This window comes from Apodemus sylvaticus, chromosome 5 (assembly GCF_947179515.1).
Source record: "Apodemus sylvaticus chromosome 5, mApoSyl1.1, whole genome shotgun sequence".
In the NCBI taxonomy this organism is placed as follows: domain Eukaryota; kingdom Metazoa; phylum Chordata; class Mammalia; order Rodentia; family Muridae; genus Apodemus; species Apodemus sylvaticus.
The window spans coordinates 10192975-10215450 of record NC_067476.1 but is presented as its reverse complement, the minus strand read 5'-3'; the positions used below and the strand labels follow the sequence as shown (position 1 = coordinate 10215450).

Sequence of the window (22476 nt, the reverse complement as noted above, 5' to 3'; positions counted from 1 at the left end):
CCTGGTAGCAAGGCTTTGCCAGTAGGGCTACTTCAGTGAGAGTGGGTGGCAGGCAGCCAGCTGATTTAATGAGCACAGATAACTAGAAATTACAGCAGTTCTCAACCTGTGGGTCACGACCCCTTTGAGGGAATCAAGTGACCCTTTTATGGAGATCGCCTAAGGTCATCTTTTTATATCAGATATTTACATTACAATTCACAACAATATCAAAACTGCAGTTATGAAGTAGCAACAAAAGTAATTCTATGGCTTGTCACACGAGGAGCTGTATACACACTGAGTTCTGAGAAGAAGGGAGAGTGCCTGGGTTACCGAGCACCAGACACAAGTTTCCACATGGAATCTTTATTGGGCATATTTGCTTTGCAGTGAAATGCCCCCACACAGCAGCCAGCCACCAACCCTGAGCACATCCACATCCCGTGCTTGTAGATATTTCAGTGATTAATGTTAACAATCACTAAGTGGTCCCCAGCCCCTGCACCCAGCCTGAGTAAGGCATCAGGCTCAGTAGACCTCCTGCAGGTGAAACCTCTGGGGTTAGTCTGACAATTATCTGGGTCATCTTGAAAAGCTGTTTAGGGACTGAAGAGTTCCTTTCTGTGGACAGGCTGTCCAGCCCCTTCAGCAGAAGGAAGGAATAGTGCTGGGATGCCAAGAAGGCTGGCCCTCCAGCTCCCCATCTATTGCACCTCAGCTCCAGATGAGCATCCCCACTCAGCAGAGTCTCTCACTCTGCTCTATGTGGACACACCAGGAACTGTGGGCCTTCCCCACTGGCCAGTGTGAAGTCTCCTCCCTGTGGTCACAATCATACCAGGTCCTGACATGCTAGTCATGACATCTGTCCCTCAGTGCGGTCTCTTTAGAGTGTGGGGGAGCAGGCAGGTGGCCCCTGGCCAGGCAGAGGGTCACCCAAATGTACGATGCCTTCTAAGCATGAAACAGACATACCTCTGCGGGACAGATGGGGCCCCGAGAGATGGGGAGACTCGCTGGCCTGTGACCTGTGAGCACATGCTAGGTGGTACAGTATGAGCAGGACTCCTGAGAATGGTTTTTACAGAATCCTGCCAGGGCAGCCTCAGGGAGGGAGGAGTAAAAGGCAGATCTTTGAGAATACGGGCCTGCTCTGAATAGCGAGAGAGTGAAGAAAGTCCTCATGGAGTCCTAGAGAGGAAAGGCAGCAGCAGTGGCAGGGCAGCCCCTGAGGAACACATGGTGACCTGCTGAGGCTCAGGGCAGGCCAGCTCGGGGACTCAGGTGGGTGACAGAGCGTAGGAGCAAGGCTGGGGGATGGGCTAGAACCTTCCTTTGAGGTCAGCAACTTGGCAGAACAAGGTTGTCCTTTTGGGAGTATGGCACTGGGCCAGCAACCTCATCAGACTAACGCTTCCTCGAGGAATACGCTTTGGGATGTGGGAGGAGGCCAGAGGCCACGGAAAATGGACACGGGATCGTCGATGGGCTTCCCTTCTGCAAAGGCTGGCTTTAGACTCCACTCCAAGAGCCAGACAGGCATTGTGGTGTGCGCCATGTGGTGCAAAGCAGCAATACACGGCATTAGTTTGCATAGTTTGCACTCTTGATAACACGCTCCCTGGTTTAGAAAATACATTCTGCATGCAGCTGCAGACAGACAATGCTGCACTGCACCAGCCTGCGGCTGAGGATGCCAGAGAGGCCAAGGAGTCAGTGGTAAAGCAGGAAGGGGTGCGGGGGGAGAGGGAGAAGGGTGGGGGTTGGAAGGGAAGAGGAGGGAGAGGAGGATCACTGTGGACCAAGAGGATCAGGAATCTGCGAGCACTTCAGGAGCTGGGCGCCCGGCTGGCTGCGCAGGCTGAGGCTGGAGAGAGGTGACACTTGGGTATTTCACTCTGAGGTGGTTTTTGAAGAACTGAAGACTTGGCCCGATGTGAGGCAGGATCTTTGACCTGGAGTGAGCTGCTCCCCTCAAGAGAATGAAGTCCAGTCAGGCTCGACATTAGACTATGCTCTGCTATTCAAACCTGAGAGGCTGAGTCCTGTTAGAGTTCAGAGCTGACCACTTGTTCCTGTTGCCCAAGAAATAATTATCTAGCAAAATCCACACTTTATTCAATGTCACAGCCCACAGCTTCCAGTCCACAGCACTCTCAGAAAAGTATGGCTATCTCAGCAGGCAGGGGAGTGGGACAGGGCAGAGCTGTTGATGCCACAGTGGCAGTGCAACGGACTCCCCATTTCTGCTCAGCCCCTCCAACACTAGGGCTTCACCACTCAAACGTGCTATGTGGAGCCGGGTGGGCTAAGACTCAAGGCTGCAGAGGGCAGCTCCTGAGTGGGGTGGCTAGACTCCAATCAGACTCCTCTACCCAAGGACACGGTGGAGTGCACGGCTCCCGAGTGATGGAGATAGACTTACGGTGCAGGATAAAGGGCTGCTAGCTTTCCTTTCCACAGCCTGGGCACCAGGCCAGTCTTCCCAGTCCCATGTTACGCTGACCACCCACCCCCAGCCCCCGCCATGCCTGGGTTCCCACCTACAGCAGTTACAAGGCAGGACTCGGGAGCGACACTGCTGTGGCACACCTCCTGGCCCGTGCCACCATGCTCTGGAAGGAGCAGGCCATCCCCCTATAGCCGCTCAGCTGTGCACCCAGATAGCTCTGTGGGCTGGGTGGCCCAGCTGCCCCCCTCTGGCTCTCCTTCACCAAGCTGCCTTATTAATAAAACCCAGCAAGTGAAACAAGGCCCCTTCCACAAAGAGCCCGCACTCTGAGGGGCAGGCTGTGGCTTGGATGTCGCCACAGGAACATGCTTCTGCAGCACTGGAGTGCTTCTGTGCAGAAAACAAAGCACGAATACCCCATCTCCTCGACACCTCCCTGCCCACCACATACTCTAAACAAGTACAAACAAAACAAAGCAAACAGAACCAAGCAGGAGAAAAGCGGCCCTTAGATGGGTCCTTCAGCCTGTCTACCTTCCTCAAGATGGAACAGCTGTGGTAGGGATGGACCTACTCGGGCGGCAGCGGCTTCTCACTGGTGGCTTAGGACATGGTGGGGTGTGGAGACAGACACACTGTCTTCAGGACAGAGATCTTTGTCTTCTGCACTGGGAGGTAGAGTAACCCCAGGAAGCGCCTGCTCCTTGAAGGACTCACCGACAAGCCCTGGGCACTAAGCAGTTCTGAGGGGCCGAGCTGGTCTCCCGTGACCTTGTCACATGCCTTCTACAGGCAGCCGCTGGTGCTCCTGGCCAGGCTCTGGGCAGATCTGGCTGTCTCAGGTCTCTGAGCATGAGAGCCTCAAACACATTCACCCCCTTCACGCAGGCGGACTACACAGCGGAGGCTCAGAGGGCCTGCCTGGCCCATGCATGCTGTGGAAGGGTGCTCCCCTACGTGCTCGTTTAGACACTACCCTGTCTGCCCTCAGCTGCTCCTGCAGGAAAATCCTGTTTTCTCGGATTGGGATGAGAAGACACAGGTGGAAGGAGAGGAAGCCAGGCGGCTGCTCTGGGCGGCGGGGGCCGGAGTTCACCTCTGCACCTCCAAGGCTCTTCTCCCCTTCAGCCTGGACTAGGTCCTCCCAGCCGGCCTCTAGCACCACTGTTGTAGGTCACATCAGGGGCGGGGACATTCAGAATGGTGCTTGGGGACCAGTGGCCCTGGGCAGGTGTCTCATGCCACCTAGGGTGTCTATTTGGCTATCTAAAAGAATTTCATTCATTTCTGTTGTTCTTGTTCCCATAGGCTGACAATCTCTTTCTCTTATGTCCTTGGTGGATATCTGTCTGGTTCCCAAAGTGGCATCGTCCCCCCCACCCTGGTGCTAGGAATTGAATGCAAAGCCTCCTAACGCTAGGCCAAGCAGTGGGCCACATCCTCCCCAGCCTCCGAAGCACTGCGACCAAAGCAGCGGCAGACCTGCTCCCCCACCCCACAGCCTTTCTGAGTAGCAGCCACTGGGGGTCCCCTGCGCAGACCCAGGCTCCTGATTAGCAAGGTAAGTCAGAGCGACAGTCCTTTACTCCTCTAAGCCTCCCGCCCTCACTGAGGGCAGTCCTAGCTGCCTGCAGCCCACCGCAGTCCAGATCCCTAAGAGTACAAAAATGTGTCCATGGCTCTCGGCTGCGTGTGAGCACTGGGCGCCGGCCGGGGTCACTGGTGGGAGAGGCCATGGCTCTGTCAGGACCGCGCTGGCTCACTGAGAGGGCTATGAATACGCTCGCGTCATTGACAGTGGTCCTCGGCCGTGCTGGCGCTCACGCCGTGCCTTCCCAGCTGCCCGGGGGCTCCACAGCTCCGTTGCTGGCCTTCTTCACCTTCTTCATATTCTCCATCACTCCCGACGTCGTCACGCTGAAAAAGAAAAACCAAACTGTCAGGGGAACAAAGCCCTACAGGAGGGGACTCGAGCCCGAGGTGGGCACCAGCTGTGCGCTGCTGCCCAGGCCACTTGACCTTTCGGAGCGTAATTCTTACCTTTCAGAGCCACCATGAGGAAAAAGATTCCCCACATGCCTGATCAAGTTGTCCTCACTGCCAACGTTAATTTCTCTCTTTCACTGCAGTGGCCAGAGGCTTTAGGCCACACTCAGGTCAACGTCGTGGTCACACGCATTCAGGAAAGAAAGCTAACTAGTGGGGCAGACAGTCATTGCCACAGGCTTGGTGGTCAAAACTGCCTACTATGGGCAGTTCACACTACTTCCTCACGGCCCGCTGCTCCCCAGACACTCCATGAAGCCTTTGGTCCCTCCACGGTCCCTCCACGCTGCCGCCGCCTGCCTCAGCTCTTCACTCTACCCACCCGCGCTCGTCCTGCCCCTCCCCTCCCCCACTAGCTTACTGCATCTTTCTCTCAGGCTCTTGAGCTCTGTGCCCACCTGCACTGCAGGGCTGGGCTGCTGCTCTCACCCCGCAGCAACTGAGCCCAGACTTCCCAAGTACTCTGGGGTGACCCTGCAGCCCCGAGAACTTCAGAAAGGAGCAGGAAAGACAAGAGAGCAGCCTATAGACTAGGGCAGTGGTGCCAAGACGGACGACTGAGACACAAGGCCGGGCCTGTGAGATGTCACCCACCCTCTGAGGACAGGGAGGGTGGCCTGGCCATAGGGTGCAGTGCCATCAGCCTACAAACACTGCAAACACACAACATCTGGCCAGGGTCTATCCCACAGTCACCAGCCTGTTCTCACAGCCCTGGGCAGGAAGGAACTCCAGAAAGCTCAGGTTAAGTGATAGCCTCTGGGACAAAAGAGGTTGCAGCTCTGTGGATCCAGGGACAGGCTCTGGAGCCTCCCAGGTCACAGGTGGGAAGTGAGACCTCTTCGGGGCCTCAGCTCCTAGGCAGGTCTGCGCGGCACAGTCCACAGGGCCAGGCAAGTGTACCAAGGACAGAAAGGTGCTGGGGCCCCACACTACCTTCATATCTGTCCCCTTCCCTGACAGAGTCCCACATCTTCCCAAACCCAAAGCACCAATAGCATCAATGCAGCTCTTCGTCAGCTGAAGCTCCCGGGACACATCTGTTTCTTTCCTAATGCACACCTGGAGGATTACACTGTGAGAGACCTCGGGAAGAGGGGAAGAGGATCCCGGGCATCTGATTCTCCTGTCTCCCCTGTGGGATAGGAGCCTGGGGAGATGTGAAGTCCGCTCTCTCTGCCCTCCCCACACAGTCAGAAACAGTCAGATAGTAAGTGTGTGCTGCATGGCAGACACTATCCAGGCTGGTCGGTTGTCTCCCAATACTTTTCAACTGTTTTAAAGTGAAGTTTGCAACCAAAATTGGTAGGCTCAAGAAAAGATGCAAAAGAAACAGGAAGGAAAGCAAGCCCAGGCTGAACAGACGCCATCTGACAACCACGCAGGCACCACAGGCAGGCGGGGCCAGCGCAAGGATGGAATCGGTCCCTGATGTTCTCCCAGGCGGAGGAGCACACTCAAGGGATGACCTGGGGCCTGGACACACAAGTTGGGCTGTGGTGGAGGCTAGCCCACCCTCGGGGCTTGTCAGAAAGGTTGTGGAGTTGCTCTGAGGGTGCGAAGGGAGGGAAGAGGGCACGGACAGAGTTCTTGCAGTGCTGGAGTGTCTTCTGGGGTAGATCAGAGCTAGCTACTTATACAGAGACAAACACAAGTGGCCAACGCTTTACAGCTGAAGACCTTCCGAGGCCGGGCTCTGCTTGCCTCTGGGACGAGTTCTTGGAGGACTCGAGAGGTGCCCTCAGGAAGGCACCCCACAGCCCCAGATGCTGCACTGTGCCCCTGTCTGAGGGCCGTAGGAAGCCCTGCTCGCTACAGGAGGCCCGCTGGCAGCAGGCCATGGGGTCGAGTCCGCCTTCTCACTCTCCAGACTTTTCAACAGTTCTTGGCTGCCTCCCTCCCTCCCTCCCTCCCTCCTTAGTGCTAGAGAAGGGACCAGAGCCCTGTGTACACTGCTAAGGCCTCTGTCCTGGGCTCAGCCCACCCTCTGCCCCAGTGTCCTTACAGTGCCCTTTGCCTCCATCAGCTCCTGAGCTCCTGCTTCCTTTCCCCTAGATAAGGGCCCTGCTAAGCACGCAGCCCCTCTGCACTGGAGCGTTCCCGTCACTGCCAGGCCACAGCTCCATGAAACCCCAGGAAACACCCAGCACAACCCGGCTCCTTGTCACAGAAGGGTAAACTGAGACCACCAAGGGATTATCTTATCTCCAACATTTGCCCTGGCCTATGCCTCCCAAACTGCAGACTGTGCTCTCTTTAGTTACAAGGCCGGAGTCAGGGCGTCTTCCTGTTCTTTCCTCCTGAGTTCAAACATGCTCAGACCCATGTCATAAAGTCACCATTCTAAGACTGATACCATAGTAAAACTTCAGACACTGCCGTGAAGGTCAGGCATGGTGGCCCACTCTTATCTCACCACTCAGGAGAGAGACAGGTGCATCTCTCAGAGTTTAGGGCCAGCCTCATCTATATAAAGAGTTCTAGGCCATCCGGGGCTACATAGTGAGACCCTGTCTCAAAAAAATAAACCACTGCCATGAGGCACACACCTCCTCTTTCCAAGGCACAATGTTAGCACTTCCCAGTCCGGCTGAGTGGAGGACACTAGGACCCAGCCCCTCAGCCCCACAGCTGTCATTGTGGGCAAGGGAAGGCTGACTGTATCTGTACCTCCTCGTACAGCCACTTACAATGACCGCCCCTCTGGCAAAGGCTCAGTCGGAGGCCCTCCTGCCCTTCGCACTGCTTGGAAGGTATTGCTGCTCAGGAATGAGGCTCGCTCAGGCCCACCCCAGGATCCACCTTGCACACACTGCCCTTCGTGGGCATCCAGCACCAAGAGCTGCTCTTCGAGGCCTGATGTGCCTGGCAGCCCGGCCACATACCTGAGGTTATACCTCAGCCTCTGAGTTGTGGAGAGTAGAAAGGCAAAAGTGCAGGGCATGGGTATGGGGTCTCGGCCTGTGGTGGCCATCACACACACACACACACACACACGGCTCAGCTCATCAGAGCTGGCAGACAAATATATGCATCTGGAAAACAACTGCCTTCCCTGACCCTAACCCTGTCACTCAGATGCAGGTTGGAGGTGCTGTCTGCTGTCAACCTGTGGTGACAGCCATAGGTTTTTACAGCCATTTTAGAGCACATACCAACAGTAATGTGCGCAGCTAGATAGCCCATTTTAGACTGTCCCAGACCACTGCAGACTCTTGCCACTGGTCACTGGGAGCTGCTCCACAGATACGGAATAGGATGGTAAGTTCTGATTTTCCCTGACAAGACTGAGCAATGGCTGGTAGACACTGCACCTCAAACTGAGCTAAGCACACCAGGGGGTCCTGTATCCGGCTACTAAAAATAGAGGGGCCACCTCCAAGGTGCAGGGTGCCAAGAGCAGGCAGCCCCTGCATACCATGCCTGTCAGTTCAGCAGCCGGAGGGAGGAAGGGAGGGAGGAAGGGAGGGAAGGAGGAGGGCGAGGGGCAGCTTACACGGACTCCATCTCCAGGTCATCTTCTTCCTGAGAGAGCTGCAGGTAGGGATTATCTGAAGCTGGGCGAAATTTATACCCCGTCAGGACAAAGAACACCAGCGTGGCTGTTTCGTCCAGCAGCTGCAAATTTAAAATCCGCCCACAAAAAAGGATTAGCAACACCACTCTTCAGAAAGCAATGGAACTAAACAAGCTCAGGCCTCCCTCAGTCTCCACATGGTTTTCCAGCAATGCCACAGCCGACTGCTCCCGAGCACTTCCTCAGGTCTGCAGGGGTCTATGCCAAGACGTGGCCAGAGAGACACTGAGGTGTCTCCATGGCGACCCACTGGCTTTTTTTTTTAAATGATGAGAGTGTCTTTAATGATGAGTGTGTGACACCTAGGCTGGCCTTGAACTTACAACCTTCTGGGTCAGCTTCCCAAATGCTGGATGAGCGTGTGCCATGACACTGGTTCATTTTATACTGTCTCTGTCCTGTTGTTCTTCCTTTTTTGTTAGTGTGTGTGTGTCTGTGTGTTGTGTGCACTGTGGAGTTGAGTGTGGAGGTCAGAGGACAACTAACTTATGGGAGTGCAATTTCTCCTTCCACCATGTGGGTCACCAGTGTTGGCAGCGGTGCCTTTACCAGCTGAGCCATCTCTCCATCTCAGAACAAGAGTCACAGAGTAGGCCTCTAGTAAATTAATCCTGCCTATTAAAAAAAAAAAGAAGAAGAAGACTTATTTTTATTTGTGTTCTATGTTCTTCTATCTGACCACCCGGATGCCAGTGGCTGCACAGGCCAGAAGAGGGCGCTGGCTCCCCGGTGCTGGCCTCACATGGCATTGTGAGTCACCCACCACAAGCTGCTGCAGGAAACTAAACTCTAGTCCTCTGCAAGAACTGCAAGCGCTCTTGACCTCTGAGTCATCTCTCTAGCCCCAAACAAAGGTCTGAGTGTATATGCAGCCTTGGTGATCAGTTCCAGTATCTTACAATGATAGTTTATAGTTATAATAAAAAGAATGATTAGCCAGGCGGTGGTGGCACACGCCTGTAATCCCAGCACTCTGGGAGGCAGAGGCAGGCAGATTTCTGAGTTCGAGGTCAGCCTGGTCTACAGAGTGAGTTCCAGGACAGCCAGGGCTATACAGAGAAACCCTGTCTCGAAAAAAAAAAAAAAATCCAAAAAACTGGAAAAAAAAATAAAAAGAATGATCAATTTTTTAAATATATGTGTGTGTGTATATGTATGTATATATACATATGTGTATGTATATATATGTGTATGTATATATAAATAAAATTTTGGGTCCAAAACCCCAAAAAATAAATCCTTGAAGCAAGAAGGACTGCACTAAAAACCACTCAAGCTCTGTGGCCGAAGGCAAAGGTGGATAAATTCTAATTACACAGGACAAATCTCTCTCTGCAAATCTCTCTCTGCTTGAGGCTTTTCTCTTCAAAGACTTAGAATTAATCAATAATGCAATTACATCCAGATTTATCATGTAGCCCAGCAGATCATCGTATCTGGAGAGCAGAGGAGACGGAAGGTCGTAGCAGCCATTCCCAGGCAGGTCAGACACAATCTTAAGCTAAACCCCAAGACATGATCGTCAGACATAAATTCTCCAAATTGTCCCCCCAGAGCAGCAGACCTGGTAGAGCCACTTCCACTGGAATGGGACAGCAAACTTGAGAAGAAAGGCGATGATCCTGGTGAAGTAGATGTAGCACACGATCTACAGAAGAAGGGAAACCAGAAATTAAGGGCGCCACACTCTGCCACTGGTTAACTGCAAAGCAGGAAACAGTCACTGGATGGAACAGACATGGTCCACAGCCCTGGTTACCAAGTCAACAGGGAAAGCAGGTGCTCTGTTATACAAGTCTCACTCTTGGAGGCTGAGACCCTGACCACACCCACCCTGGGAGGCCAGCTCCTTTAGTGTGGCTATTCGGGTCCTCCTCCATCTCCGAGGGCACTCTTTCCACCCCCAGGCTTGGGGGCAGTTCCCAGCAGCTGCGGCAAAGGAACGTGCCACACGGGGAGCATGCAGATAGTGAGCAGCTGAGCCACACACTCCAGGGCACACGGAACTGCACACTCTCACCTGGTAGCACCTTCCTCTGACCACCCTGTGACAAGGTGTCAGGAAGCTGGCCAAGAGACCACACAGAACACTAGACCAGGCTGGGGTCTCCTCTGCATCCCCACAAGCATCAGGAAATGCTCTGTGACACCTGCTGGGATGCTGCTACAAAGCCCGCGTCCATTGCCCCTGACTCCCAAGTGCTGGATGCACCATTGCATCCAGCATGGACACAAAGCCCTGTGGTGTGAGCACAGAGTATACTTTCCCAGGGTTTCCTTGATGCCCACAAGGAGCTTGACAGCTCCACCCAAGCAAACAAACGCTCAAGTGTTGGAGGCAGCGCAGAAAGGCAGAGCAGACCCCGTCTAGCTGGGTTCTGTGCCCGCTTGCTCTACCTCTCAGGATGTCTGTTCTGTTGACACGGGCTATACACTGAGACCCTTTCTTAAATAAAAAACCAAAACCAAAAATCCCAAAACAACACCAACCTCCATTTTCCGTTTTTAAGGAACACCTCCCTAAAACAAAACTAGCTTCCTGCCTGGCACCTGGAGAACAATGAGGACTCAGTCCCGGTCTGTGGGGGCCTGCAGAAGAGCAGAGGGTGCACCCTCACTCCTAAGTGGGCAGAAAAGGCAGGTTGGGCATGGCCGGGTCTGCCTAGGCCTAGAGGCGCCCTGTGGATCAAACACCACACTGGCCTCCACACCACAGTCTGAGTCGTCCCCACGACTCTTGCGTGTGAGTGCATCTGCTACTTTTCTAAGTAGTTAAAGCCATTTCTAACAGGCCCGAAGCAACCCAGGGTTTTCATTCCCACTTTAGAGAAGTGATGTGAGGTTGTAAGGCTGTTGCTGTCCCGGGTCCCGGCACAGTGGCTGCCATCCTGAGTCCGGGCACAGCGGCTGCCGCTGTCCCGGGTCCACTCACTGATCTTACTTTGAGCTTTGCTGTCTGTCTGTTTTGTACTCACCAGGACGTAGTAATGTCTGAAGAGCTTCAGCTTCGCCAAGTTGATGGCGGCTACAGGAACAGAATGGAAAGCATGTTAGCGGCTTCCCTTCATCCACTCACTGTCCCTCTGTCCTGCCCCCAAACTCCCCACCATCCTTCTGCAGAAATCTTGTCTGAACTTCCTCATCTTTAACGTCTTATCCCCCCTCCATGTCATAATGTCTACATGCTCCCCCCTCCATGTCATAATGTCTATATGCTCCCCCCTCCGAGTCATAATGTCTATATGCTCCCCCCTCCGAGTCATAATGTCTATATGCTCCCCCCTCCATGTCATAATGTCTATATGCTCCCCCCTCCATGTCATAATGTCTATATGCTCCCCCCCTCCATGTCATAATGTCTATATGCTCCCCCCTCCATGTCATAATGTCTATATGCTCCCCCCCTCCATGTCATAATGTCTATATGCTCCCCCCTCCATGTCATAATGTCTATATGCTCCCCCCTCCATGTCATAATGTCTATATGCTCCCCCCTCCATGTCATAATGTCTATATGCTCCCCCCTCCATGCCACAAGCAGAAGACATGGAGCAGATTGAGTACCTGGCCAGGGGCAGGTACAATTTGGGTGACCGTCCCTTAGAGATGGGCAGCTATGAGCAGAACCTGAGGCTGTGGTTGGGGTCTCAGCTCTACGCTGCAGCTGAGGGGGACAGCTGGCCCCTCACCAGGACCAGCAGCAGAGGCGTGAAGGAGCACCTGAGGGCCTCCCACGGGGCAAGCTGTCAGTGTGCAGGCACATTCGGTTTCCCTGGAGCTCCCCTGGAAGTCCTCAGAAACCACGCTCGCTCCCCCCTCGTTAAGCCCTCCCTTCAAGAACACTCAAGGTCAGCTAAACCAGGACTCATAGCTTCCTGTCGCTGCCGATGGCTATGAAATATTGATGACCGTAGAGGGCCTGGCTCCCTCCCCGATTAGCAACCCTTTCATTCATCACAGCCTTCCTGCAGGAGGCAAATTAATTTTGCTTAATAGCATTCAATTACTGATTCAGTTTAAGAATGGGACTGTGGGTGGCAGACATTCAAATTTCCTCTTCCTCTCCCCTCCGGCTCATGATTAGTGGTGGTGGTGGTGGTGGTGGTGGTGGTGTGTGTGTGTGTGTGGGGGGGGCAATCAAGCTTAGGATGCCCACAGAAATTCCAGAGATCCTAAGTTAGCAAGGTGATTATCAACTTGAGTTGAGGCCTTCTGAGAGTTCTGGAGTCCAGGTGTGTGTGTGTGTGTGTGTGTGTCCATGCACATACACACATTCATACAAGCAACAGGAACAAGCACAGCTACCCAGCAGGCATGGGTAACAACTGGCAGATCGCCCGACACTCTCATCTCTCTACCTCTCTGAGAATCATGTTGTTGGTTTGTTTGTCGCTGTTGTGGATTTTTTCAGATTAAACCCTCTAGTTCTCACCCTCTGTTCATCCATCAATATTAAGTGAGTGAGTTCTGACTGCCCTAGGCATCAGTACAAGCAGTGCTCTGGGCAGACGCAGCCTTCCTTCTCCCTGCTGTCAGGGACGCCCCACCTGGAGGCTGGAGGGGTGCTCTGAGGACACATCCCAGGCGAAGCAGTGCCCTAGGCCTTGGGTTCCATCTCCGCTTCCATGCAAGGCCTGCTCTCGCCACACTCTGCAGCACAGCAGGCCAAAGCTGGAGGGTGCTCCAGCCTGTCACCCAAGCCTACTATAACTCTCTCCCTTCCTGTGCTACAGCCTCATGGGCAGGCATGCTGGACCTTGGGGAGGCTGGTGACAGGGATAGACAGAGAGTAAAGCAAGGTGAAGACACAAGATTGTGAACTTGTCTTTACTGAGTCTAAGGGCCTCAGGGAGTTTTAACAAAGAAAACCAGCAGTAAGAGCCCATGGGACTCCTGGGCTGTCACTAAGGTCAGAGCAGCAAGCAGCATACCACCAGACATGGTGGTTGACAAGGGCAGAGACTAAGGAGTCCTACAAGGAACCGTGAAAGAAATAAGGCAGCCAGCACCTGAGGAGAGGCTGAGGCCCTGCAGGTCTTAGTAGGGTAATTATGGGAATAAGAGCAGAAAGTGACACGAGACACCCCCCCCCCCCAGTGCTACAGGCCATGTCACATCTCCAGGCTACAAGCAGCTCTGTAATTGAGCCAGCACGCCTCACACCCTCACACCAGAAGGGTTCACCACAGAACAGCCATGCTGCCCAGTACTCCTAGGATGACAAATGGGGTCTTGAAGAATGTGAAGAACTCTAGGTCATTTCCTAAATCATGGTAACACCATTGCTAATTCCATGACATAACAGCACTGCGGCTGGCAGAGAAGAGGCTTCTCAGGCCCTGGCTGGGTCTTCCTGCTCTGGGGGGCGGGCAGGTGGGGAGTAAGGACTCCAGCCCAGAGCTACAGTCCTGCTAATTAGTTCTTTCTGGCCATCCCTGACACACTCTGCCCTACTAGCATGTACTGGAGTTGAAAGAGAAAAGGAGAACACTCAATAGTGCAGGTCCAGTGCAGCTGTAAGGCCAGGGTCCAAACCTCAGTTCTGCTGTCTGTTACACATGTGACAGTAAGCAGATCGCCTACCCTTGGTCTGAACTTCAATTTGTTCATCTGTTGAGGCAGGAACAATACTATCTAGCCTTAGGGTTACTGGGATAGGCAGCAGGGCAAGACAGGCGGCTAACGACTCGCACTCAGCACCTGAATGCCCTTACAATATTTATTAGAAACCTGTCAGATTTACATGGGGCTGGTCTGCATCGAAGGCCACTATGACTGGTAGAAAGCCAGACTCTAGTAATACTGGACCCGGTGGAACCTGGGCCTACCAGCATGCCTGGGCTCTCCTGGACACAGCAACATGGAACTGGGGAGCAGAGGAGAAGCAGCCACAAGAGGAAGCCTCATCAGGAGTGATGCAGCCGACAGGTCCCAGCCTGGACTCCCAAGCTTCCCTTTCCTCCCTTCCAGAGGCTTCCCAGGAGCTGAGGAAGCTGACAGCTGCTGCTCCCTGAGCCACAGAGCGCTGGGCTCTCATGGGAGCGCAAGCTTGTGGGGGCTAGGCTAGCTATTTCTAACTACGCCACGCTGGAGCAGCAAATATGGTCAAAGAATGAGCAGGCAAGAAGGAAAACACCATGAGTGGGAGCCAGGAGCCCCCAGTCACCCTCTGGAGCTCCACATGCCTGCCCCTGGCCCATGCATCCTTCTCCTGGCCCTGTTCCTCATCTGGACGGAAGCCTCGTCAGGCCAGAGGATCCTGTTCAGTGAGCACCAGAGTGGGCCAGAGCATCATTAGTTGAAGTATTTTGCTTGTTCTTAAGACAGGGTTTCTCTGTGTAGCCCTGGCTGTCCTCTGAACCTAGAGATCTGCCTGCCTCTGCCTGTGTTGGGATTGATGGTGTGCACTACTACCACCTGGCATAAACTGAAGGATTCTTCTGGAATCTAGCCCCAGCCTAGCTGAGAGGGAATAAGCACTGTGGTTCCAGCTCCATGGCTGCTGGACCTCCCCCCCCCCCCCCGGGGGGGGGGGAACACAAGACACGCCTCGTTTGGCCTCTTCCCCTCCAGGAGCCAAGCAAGAGGGCTGGAGTGAGCAGGGAACTTGAGTTCAATTCCCAGCCACCACATGGTGGTTCACCACCATCTACACGTAACAGTGTACTCCTATACATAAAATAAATTAAAACAAACAAACAAACACCAAATTATTTCCAAAAGGGGGGTGGGAAGTCCATGAGCTCATCAGATGGACACGTCAGTAGAGCACATGTCAGTCACCCCCAGTCTCCAAGACAGGTACAACCAGCAGTGAGCTATGACAAAGGTCACATTCCCACCTGCATGGTAACACAGGCTACCAACGCAGGCGACACTCTCCAGTAGAGCCCCTAACCTTCCTGGACTCCTGCAGCAGTCAATTGGGAAGCATGGCCTGCAGTCCTGAGCCAGGCCAGCAGCCTTGGGCAGAAGCAGGCTATTAGCAGCTACCAAAAAGTGTGCACAGTGAGTTCCTGATACTCAATGACACAGTGCATCTCACAGCAGTGCTGTGGAGCCCCCAGGCTCTGGATTGTGCCTTGCATGACCTTGGAATGGGATTACTTATTAAGTAAGAAATTAGTTATTTCTTAGTGTTGGAAGATACAGGTTGGTAACAATTCAGAAATTTTGAGTGGTGCATCTGAGGTAGAAAACAAAACACAGTTTTTGGTGAATAACATATATTAAATATGCTTGTTTTAAACTGGTGTTATACATATTCAATCACTTCCTCTGAGCTGTGCTTGAGACTTTTCTAGAGTCCTGAACCCTTTGAGAGCATGTGGAAGTCCCAGCTGCCCCGGAGCCCTGTGGGAGGCATTGGCAGACAGACACTGTGCAGACAACTGCTGCACGTGAGGTGCCCTGAGATGAGGGCACAACCCTCAGGCTTTTCTGGGCACCGTGTGCCACAGGAGAGACAGGCACATCCCAGTGCTCCCAGACAGCACCCAGAGGAGCAGCTCCAGACCTTTGATGTCCTTAGTGACACAGGGACAAAACCAAGGTGACAAGGCTCTGGATTAGATCAAGGATTCATCATTCCTTGAGTCTTCTCTCTTAAATACCCCGCTGTAGGTAGAGGGTCCCAACAGTCGGCGCTGAGCAGCAGTGCATACAAACACAGGACAGACTCCACCAGGCTGCACAGAGGTCCCGCGCTGTCCCCACAGCAGGGAGGGGTCTCATCAACAAGTATGGTGGGGAGGCCCCTCTTCTCCTGAGGGCTTCCTCTGGCAACAGCTCTCCCTTGGGAAGTGAAAACTGAGGCTAGACAAGCCTGTCAGAGAGACACTAAAGTGAAGGAGCTGGAAGAGCGTGCTTACGAACCCCTAAAGCCAGAGCCGTTCCGTCCAAGATGGCCTGGTTAAGAAGAATGGAGTCTCGTCCCACCCCAGCCCCCAAGACCTTAACTAGTTAAGGAAAGTACAGAATCCCCCACGGGACAGTAGCTGCTTAAAGTACACATCGCAGGCTAGGTAAAACAGAGGAGCATCCCAAGGCTTGAGGAGGGGTTAGGGTTAGGGTTAGTTAGGGTTAGGGTTAGGGGTTAGGGTTAGGGTTAGGTACAGCTCTGGCCACCAAGTGACCACCTGACGTGGTTGATGCCAGCAGTCATTACCAGGACATGCCATGTCTAGAGGAGCTGGGGTGGCAGCGCAGGGCAGCAGATGTTAGACTCTGTAGATCCAAAGAACCTCTGCAGCTACTCAGCTCTGCCACTGCAGGGCACAGCACGCCTTCAACAGCCAAGGCTACCATCAAGTACAATACTATTTATGAAAACATGGGGCTATCGCTGAGTTGTTAAGATTGTCTAGTGTGCACAAAGCCCTGGGTTTGGTCCTTAGCACCCATCAAAATGGGTGTGGTGATACATGCATATAATCCCAGCATGTGGGATGTGTCAAAGGTAGAAGGGTCAGAAGTTCAAGGTCAGCCTTGACTATACAGTTGAGTCAATGCTAGCCGGGGCGCTAGGAGATCCTGTTTCTTTTTTTAAAAGAAGTTAGGCTAGCAGTGTGAGAGCTGACGAAGCCCCTGGGCCACCAAGAGCACACTGCTCCTGCGCAGGATGCAGTTCCCAGCACCCACACTAGGCAGCTGCAACACCTCATCGTTGCAGCTGCAGGGGCATCTGCACTTCTGTGCATCCCCCACCCGTGCGGCACTCGTGCCCTCCCACAGCCCCTGAGGTCACTGAACTGCCTCTGCTGTCCGCAGGAGTCCCAGAACGGTCACCACCACTGTGCTCTCAGCTCTCTGCGACATATGCACAGGCTGTCCACAGGTACAACAACAACCTGTCTAGGGACGCCACAAGACCCTGGAACAACAATAGACCCACACACAGCCTCTCGGTGTGCAGCACAAGGTCAGAACTCTAAAGAAAGAAAGGTTCTGCAGCTCCTAGATCTGGGGGGTGCACAGTCTGACACTGTACCTTCTGACATAAAACTCAAAATGGAAGCAGCCATACCAAGGGGGCTGATAAGGGTGGGAAAGGCATTCGGGGGAGGGGGTGTCAGGCAAGCTTTTAACAGTGTTCAGGCTCAGTGGGCACAGGTGCAGCCAAGCCTGATGACCTGAGTTCAATGCCTATGACCCACATGGTAGGAGAAAACTGACTCCCACATGTTGTCCTCTAAACCCTACACATGTGCCCAAATGCACAAATACAACAAGTGTAAAAAAAAAAAAAAACCAAAACACCAAAACCATATACTGTGAAATTGAAAACACACTCCCTAAAAGAGGCAGGTGTCCCTTGCATGGACCCAGCCTCCTCCTCCCAGGCCCATATCCTAAAGCTTCCATCTCTTGAGCCTTGGGAACCAAGGACACGGATCCTTGAGGGACAGAGTCACATCCAAAACAGCACAATCCACTGAAAACATGAGCAAATGACTTGAAGTGACATCTTTCCAAAGAAGAGCTACTAATAGTCAAAAGGCTCCTGGAAATGGACCTGTCATCATTGATCCTGAGAGAAATGCACATGAGAAGGGTCCTGAAACAGCACTGCACACCCACTAGGACACTCTGTAGGTACCTGTCTCATTGCTGTAACAAAGCCCTGACAAACGCAACGGCTCCAGGATAAGCTCGGTCCGTCGTGGCAGGCAAGGCGTGTGGCAGGCCACTGGTCACACTGCCTTCTGAAGTCAAAAAGCAGAGAGAGATGAAGGCTGGTGCTTGGCTTGCTTTCTCTTTTGTATGCAATCTGGAACCCCAGCCCAGGGATGAGGGTCTCCCACCTCAGTTAACTTCATATTCCCTCAGGGATATGCCCCGAGACGTGTTTCCATGGTGATTCTAGATCTCACATACTTGACAGATTCAGCCATCTGTTGTGGGTGACTGATACCTGGGAAGAGACAGTGGACTTGACTGATAGTTGATGTAGAAGTCCCTGCCACTCTAGGAGGAAGTGTCCCCGAGGCAGGAGGTACAGGACAGTGTAGGAGAGGAGAAAGCCAGCTGTGAGCGAGGAAGCAAGAATCTACGTGAATCCCTCCTGCTCTTCAGTGTGAATGTGTTTTAAGTTCCTGCCTTGACTCTGCCCAGTAATGGACTATTAACGAGGAACTATAAACCTACACTTCCTTTCTACCCTAAATGCTTTTCTCCAGGATATTTTTCACAGCAACAGGAGGAAACTAGAGCATACGGCCAACAGGCTATGGATGTCAACTCGCTGAGTGGGCGGGTGCTGAGCACGGAGAGCTGCCGTCCAGTCTCTGACATACCAAAAACCCTAGAGATGAAGGTGCTGGTGACGAGATGCAGAGTCAGGATTTGACACGGGATCCTGGCAAGAGCAGTAGACTGGCCCCAACACATGGCAGACAGACACAGAGGCACAGTGAGGCTCAGAAACGCCCCCTTTGAACAGATACAACACAGTAGATCTGAAGAGCGTGTGTAAAGACCACAATCACCACGGCCAGCAGAAGTGACGCGTGGCTGTTGTTCCAGGCCTCCCTATGCCAGCTCATCCGTCTCTGAATGTGTGTGTAGGTGTGCCCAAGTTCACAGCAGCGCTGTTCATCACATTCAAGCGACCCTTGACACATGGATGGGGAGGAAACTGCACACACAGAGCATGCAACATGATCCAGCATTAAAAAGCCAGGAGCTACAGGCCTAGCAGCTTCATGGGCCAACTTTAGGACATTGTGCTGAGTAGAACAAGCTGGACACAAAAAGTGCAAATAGCACTAGCCTGGGGCCCTGGGGCCCTGGGGCCCTGGGGCCTGGGGCAGCTAAAGTCCTAAGGGCAGAAGGTGTGTGTGTGAGGGGGGCATTCCGTCAGGGGCCAGGCTGAGAAGAGCAGTTCAGCTTGGGAACTTAGAGAACTGCCATGGACAGTGGGGTGTGGGAAGCAAGTGCGGAGCCACAGACCGGACGCTCAACTACAGCTCAAGTTTACTGTTGCGTGTGTGTGTGTGTGTGTGTGTGTGTGTGTGCGTGCTTCAGCACAGCAGCAGAAACGAGCAGAGCAGAGATGCTATGAACTGCGGCCCTGTGGAGGTGCTGTGCACAGTGAGTGTGACACATCACAGGCTACAGGCCACCTAGAGCTGACAGTGACTGTTCGGGGACTCAGTTCTGGGAGGGACACGGATTCCTCTGGGCTGGATACAGCCATCACTGTGACACAGAGCAGTGATGGCCTATGTGGCTCTCATGTGGAGGGCACAAGGCCTCTTCTCTCCCTGAGATCCCAACTGCCCCTAAGACAGGAGAGAACAAAGCGCTTTTCCTGCGAGCCACCCCTCCTCCGTGCAGCTCTGCTAAGCTGGCTGGCTCCCCCACTGGGCTGAACTCTCTTCGGTTTTCCTAGGACCGCTCCATTTCAGGCGAACAGATGCTTCTTTAAGTTTCCCAAGGCAAGAGCAGCCAAGGACCTTACACTGTAATTCCGTCAGGATGCTCCTATTCAGATCACAGCCTAGGAGGACAGTCTTCCTGCCAAGGAGGCTTAGTGCTATGAGCTCCACAAACACACAGAAAGCTTCACAGTCACATATGGAACTCACGCCTGCAGTCCCAGCACTTGTGGTGCCAAGGTCATGAGTTCTGGACCACCCTGGGCTACAGAGTGAAATCTGGTCAGGGCTAGGGCAAAATCCTGACTCAAAAAGGACAAACACCCAAGGCTCAGTGGGTGACACACCCACTGAACAGGCAGGGAGCCATGAAGTCCGAGTCCCCAGAACACAGAGAAGCTGACGTAGTCACTCGCCCATCTGCCCCCCAGAGCGCGAATCCAGTGAGTGTCAGGTGAAGATCCCTGGTCTGGGGTACACAGAACTGATGACTGAGGGGACCTTAATGGCTTCCACCTGCCTGTCACGGTGTACACACACACACACACACACACACACACACACACACACGAGCGCGCGCGCAGAGACACTGGAATGAAAAGCGGACAAACAACTTGATATAGACAGACGAGGTCTGTATCTTTCTAAACCCTCAAATAGATCGCTGCCCAGACAGGGGCTGAGAAGCAGCACCTGCAGGACTCGGGAGAAGGAAGCAAGAATCACTGCACTGCAGCAGTCACCGTAATGATGTGTCCTGCAGGCTTCTTGTGAACACGCCCAGGGACAACAGGAGGTAGCCGAGCTGGTAGACATGGGAAAGAAACACAAGCGTCCTGGAACACCTCACCACTGTTAATTTTCACAGGCCCACATTCTGCCTTTTGAGGCTCTGCCCTGCCCGCCCGCCCGCCTGCTTGCCTGCCTGCGACGCCACCTGCCAGGTGAATACAGTGTTTCAGTAAGGAGCACTGCTCTCTCAGACACTGGAGCATTTCTTACACAGCTCCACGCTGGTGTGTCCCCTCTGCATGCCCTTGAGGGCTTTAAACACTAGGAAGCGCTTGCTCACATGGTCACCATCAGCTTTCCCATGCTTTACTCTATACTCAAAAGCACAACTTTTTGGCAATAAACACTGATCCGGCAGTTGTACTTTTTTGAGACCTGTGGCTTATGACCCACTACACCGCAAGGGCAAATGTGCTTTCTACTTTCCACTGAGGCTGAGACTTGAAGACACAAACCCTTGCTCTATCACCACAGAGCCTCTAAGAGAACACAAACCTGGCTCTCCCCACAAGCAGGCACCAGGGAACGGCTTGGTGGCCTGGCTGGAGCGACGACTCTGAGCGTAAGGGCACTCACTGCTTCAAGGGGAGCTGGGCTTGATTCTCAGCAACCATGTGGCAGCTCAGTCTGTCAACCCGATCTCCAGGTTATCCGTGTCCCTTCCTGGCCTCAGGGCACTGGGCCAGCATCTCGTATATACTCGTATACACAGCCAAAACACTCATGCATAAAACGAAATAAAGTATAATAAATAAAAGCACTTGGTAGTTGCTGTGGTAGGGCTGCAGCTCTGATCCTGCACAGACGCCACTACACCCCAGTGCGGCTCTGAGCAAAGAGCTACCTGTGGGGTCTGAGCCTATGGCCCCATAGGCTCTACGCTGCCTTGTTGGAGGAAGTGTCCCACTGGCGGGAGGACCACCATGCCAGGCCTAGACTAGACACTCTCTCTCTCTCTCTCTCTCTCTCTCTCTCTCTCTCTCTCTCTCTCTCTCTCTCTCTCTCTCTCTCTCTCTCTTCTCTGGCTCTCTAGCACCGTGCCGCCATGCCTGCCACCATATTCCTTGACATCATGTAAGCAAGCCCCCAATTAAATGCTGTCCTTCATAAGAGTTGCTGTGGCATGCTGTTTCTTCACAGTGATGGAGTAACTTAAGACTACTCATGATGGGTTGTGAAGCCACTGTGACCCAGAGAGCCCCGAGACAGTGTTAAAGCCGTGCGCTATGGAGAGGCCGCTCAGAATGAGGCCATGCCTCCACCAGCCCACAGCTCTCCCATCACGTTTCTGAAGTGGATATAAAATGGAAGGCTCTTTAGAATACTTCTCCTGCCTTTCCCTCCGGAACAAAAGGCAATAGGGCCATCGATCGAGTCATCAGCATACCCCAAGCTAGTGCAGTGCGGCCATGGCACAGGGAGAGGTGGACAGAGGGCGGATCCTGCAGGGTCCGGGGCCACGCAGCCGCAGATCTTGGCTGGAGGCTGGAGCAGAGCCACTGCACACTGTCTTACTAGACTCACCCAGGTGCTCAAAGCTGTAGACTGAGAGAAGCTTTGGCATGTGGTGGGAAGGAAAGGGCAGGCTCAGGCAGCCGCTCCCTAACGCTGTCCTCTGTGCTCTTCAAGTTCAGCCAAAGGGACTCCAGAGACAAGGGGACACAGTAGCCCAACCAGCCCTCTCCCAAAGCAACGCCCAACAGCAGTTCCTTGCCTGCTCAGCCTCCCTGCACTCACACAAGCCCAAGTCATGATGAAAGCCAGGGACAAGGTCATGGGTGAAGAGCTGGGAAGAGGAAGTGGAGCACAGGCTCCGGCTGACTGACCCCGTACCTCCACCCCTCAACACACCTCCCCATGGGTGGCTGCCTCTAAGACAGGCAAGGCTCACAGAGAGCAGCCAAGGGGCTGGAGGACCCAACACACACTAGGACTCCGCAGGCAGGACCTTCCTGTGGTGCCCTGACCCTGGCCTGCTAGCCCAGGACGCTGGGCCCGTGTTTCTCTGAGGGAACTTTCTCTATGGGAACATGGCTTCTTTGGCTCTGGAAGTTGTTTTTCAGAGACCAGAGTAAAGTACACATTCATGGGTCAGCTCAAAACACTCTGTAGAGAAAACTCCCCCATTCTGCCCCTCGCCTTTCTTCTGGACAAGGAGTTCTATAAGGGTGTAACTCCTAGGCTGGGATGCAAGATTGCTTTTACAAATACAGAAGTAACATACTGCCACCCAGTGGAAGACTTAAGAA

General features: G+C 53.5%; 1 protein-coding gene across 2 annotated transcripts in view; it reads right to left on the bottom strand.

Annotated features, from left to right (window-relative positions):
• Positions 1-332: 332 nt before the first annotated feature.
• Gpr107 (G protein-coupled receptor 107) overlaps positions 333-22476 on the bottom strand; it is a 74106-nt gene continuing 51962 nt past the window's right edge. For both annotated transcript variants that reach the window (XM_052182119.1, XM_052182118.1), the window contains exons 15-18: positions 11033-11082; positions 9622-9705; positions 7977-8098; positions 333-4351 (exon numbers count right to left, since the gene is read on the bottom strand). In XM_052182119.1, the coding sequence (XP_052038079.1) occupies positions 4255-4351; positions 7977-8098; positions 9622-9705; positions 11033-11082 (353 nt within the window). In that variant the 3' untranslated portion in view covers positions 333-4254. The remainder of the gene's footprint in view (positions 4352-7976; positions 8099-9621; positions 9706-11032; positions 11083-22476) is intronic.